The sequence below is a fragment of the Haplochromis burtoni genome, unplaced genomic scaffold (assembly GCF_018398535.1).
Source record: "Haplochromis burtoni strain Fernald_Lab_line unplaced genomic scaffold, NCSU_Asbu1 Contig_51, whole genome shotgun sequence".
Lineage (NCBI taxonomy): Eukaryota > Metazoa > Chordata > Actinopteri > Cichliformes > Cichlidae > Haplochromis > Haplochromis burtoni.
In genome coordinates, this window is record NW_024582412.1 from 294,493 (window position 1) to 296,969 (window position 2,477).

Consider the following 2,477-nt stretch of genomic DNA (forward strand, 5'->3'; position numbering starts at 1 on the left):
CTTACTCTTTAAAATACCAGAATAGGGAGGATGGAGTAGGTTTAAGTTTATTAGATTGATCAGTATTGCTGAACTATGAAATATTTTGGGTGCAGTGTATTTTTATTTTTTTTTAACATACAGGTATAACAGAATAGCTTTAGTGTTGTTGTTTATCTAAACTTGAGTATGAACTTATACAAAATGCAGCAAGATATAAAAAAAAAAACGTTTTATTGATTAAAAAAAACACTATATTGGATTCATATCGGTATCGGCAGATATCCAAATTTATGATATCGTATCGGTCATAACAAAGTGGTATCGTGCCATCTCTATACATAACAGACATTATCATATGATTAGTCAGTCTGCAGTAATGTGGTTTGGGACACTGTAATACTCACTTGATAAAGTGCACTAACTTTTGTTGCCAACATAAAACACAGTTCAAAAATCTCAACTGATCATGACAAAACCAAAATATAAAGCCAGAGTCACAAAGGCGAGAAGAACAAGAAGTTCAGCAACAGACTGTCTGCTGCCACCCAAGAGCTTTGATCTTGACATCACAAATCTATTCAGAGCATGTGGTATCCATTCACAAATGAGTTAAAGTCAAACTGTACTTTAAAAGCTCAGCAAGATTTCTGCATGTGTTCAAAATATTTTGCTCTTCAAAACATGTTGTGGAAATTTGTGTTTCTTGATGGGTTTTTTTTTGATGGTTTTTTTTTAGGAATCTTGTATATCCTAGCTATGAGTGACTGAAAACGAGGACAATCAACATCTTTCTAAGATTAGTTAGCAAACTGCTTGTAAATCTCAAGTTTATTACATTGCAACACTTCCTGTTCATCTGTTAGACACACCCTTTTGATCTTTAAGGCCCTTATACCTTTTAAATATTACATGGACAACAAAAGGATCGAGTACAGTTCATCTTAGGTGAGACACACATAGACTGATGATGGTTTATTACATTTTTTTAGTTCTGCAGTTGAAGCTTTAGCAGTCTGGCACTTTCCCACAGAATCATGGAAAAACAATGGCAAACTGAAAAGCTGTACTCACTTGTCTTCTGTTTTGCCTCCCTGAATCCACTGTTTGAGCAGGTATTCATAGTAGCTGTCTGCCCGGGCACCAAGTGTGAAGACTCCTTTGTGGGTGAACTGGCCGCTGTTGGTATTGATGAACATGGGCACCAGTCCGTCATGTTTGCCGGGCAGTTTGTGGACCAGCGTCATTACCTCATTCACAGCCTCCTGGAGAGACAAAAGCGAGGAATGGGACTAATGAGATGACATGAAACCAACAGCCTCTGTTCACTTACTGCTGATGTTTTGGTTCATGTTTCATTTTTTGCACTTTAAGGCTCATCAAAAGCTGGCACACATGTCTGTCTCCAGATGTGACAGAAACTATTTAAGTTCATGTCAGACCGGGCTGAACTTCTTTAGGCATAAATTTATGTTTGTCACTTCAATCCCCAGAGAACGAGCGATGGGTACACAACGTCAGATTTTAACTGAACTGAAACACATCATCTTACCACATTAATTGTTTATTTGTCACTCCATCTCAAAAATACAGATTACAATACATTTTACTGTAGTGCAGAGCTTTGTGGTGTCCTAACCTGATACTGTGGGTCCTGAGTGAGGCGGCTCAGCTCTCTGAATTCCAGCTGAATGCTTGTGACTTCAGCGAGCGTACTGTCTGATGTCCATCTGGGAGGATGTGCTGTTCCCTTTCCAATGTTGACATCTGAGAAGGGAATCTTTGAAGGTGTTTTGAAGGCAGGCATCAATCTGGAGCCAATGTCTTTCTTTAAGTGTAGAGAAGAGACTGAATTAAAGAGGAAGTCACCACGTACGTGTTCTAAGATTAAAGCATTATTGAATTTATTTGAAAAAAAATGCAGCTGATGAATTCTAAGTACAGCAAACCATTGTGATGATCAATTTTACTAGATAAACATAAATTATAAATATAGAAAAAAATAAGGAAGATTAACCTTATAAACACTATACTCTAGTTTATAGATATGGTACATGCATGTTCTAATGGGTTCAATTTATTTCACAGCCCTAATTCACGTAACAAACGAGACGATTTTTGTTATAGGACAACTTACAGCTTTTTCCAAGAAAAGTTGGTCTCCTGTTAGATGGTAAGTGCTCAGCAGCCCCCCCAGGATACGTATGGTTGTTTCAAATAAATTCACATCCACATTCTTGTTAAAGGACAGATCTTTCTCCACCCAGGTCTTTGCTTCTGCAAATTCTGTGCCAAGAAAGGTAAATTACAACCGTGTGAGAAAGAGATACAGGACAAAAAAAAAAAAAGTCTGTACATCTGTATGGCCGAGTTTTACTTCAAGTAACACAATCGAGTGGTGAAGTTACAGAGCACACCCAACCATGTCAGACGAGACTTAGCTGGTCTGACAGGGTGAAGATTACTCCGTGAACAAAGTCAGTTTTCAAAATTTGTTT

At 37.7% G+C, this 2,477-nt stretch overlaps 1 protein-coding gene across 1 annotated transcript in view; it reads right to left on the bottom strand.

Annotated features, from left to right (window-relative positions):
* The window catches only part of man1b1a (mannosidase, alpha, class 1B, member 1a), a gene marked incomplete in the record, with an annotated part of 30,792 nt that overhangs the window by 12,910 nt on the left and 15,405 nt on the right, over nt 1-2,477 (bottom strand). The window contains 3 exon segments of the mRNA XM_014333405.2: nt 1,054-1,244; nt 1,619-1,807; nt 2,117-2,265. Of these exon segments, the coding sequence (XP_014188891.1) occupies nt 1,054-1,244; nt 1,619-1,807; nt 2,117-2,265 (529 nt within the window).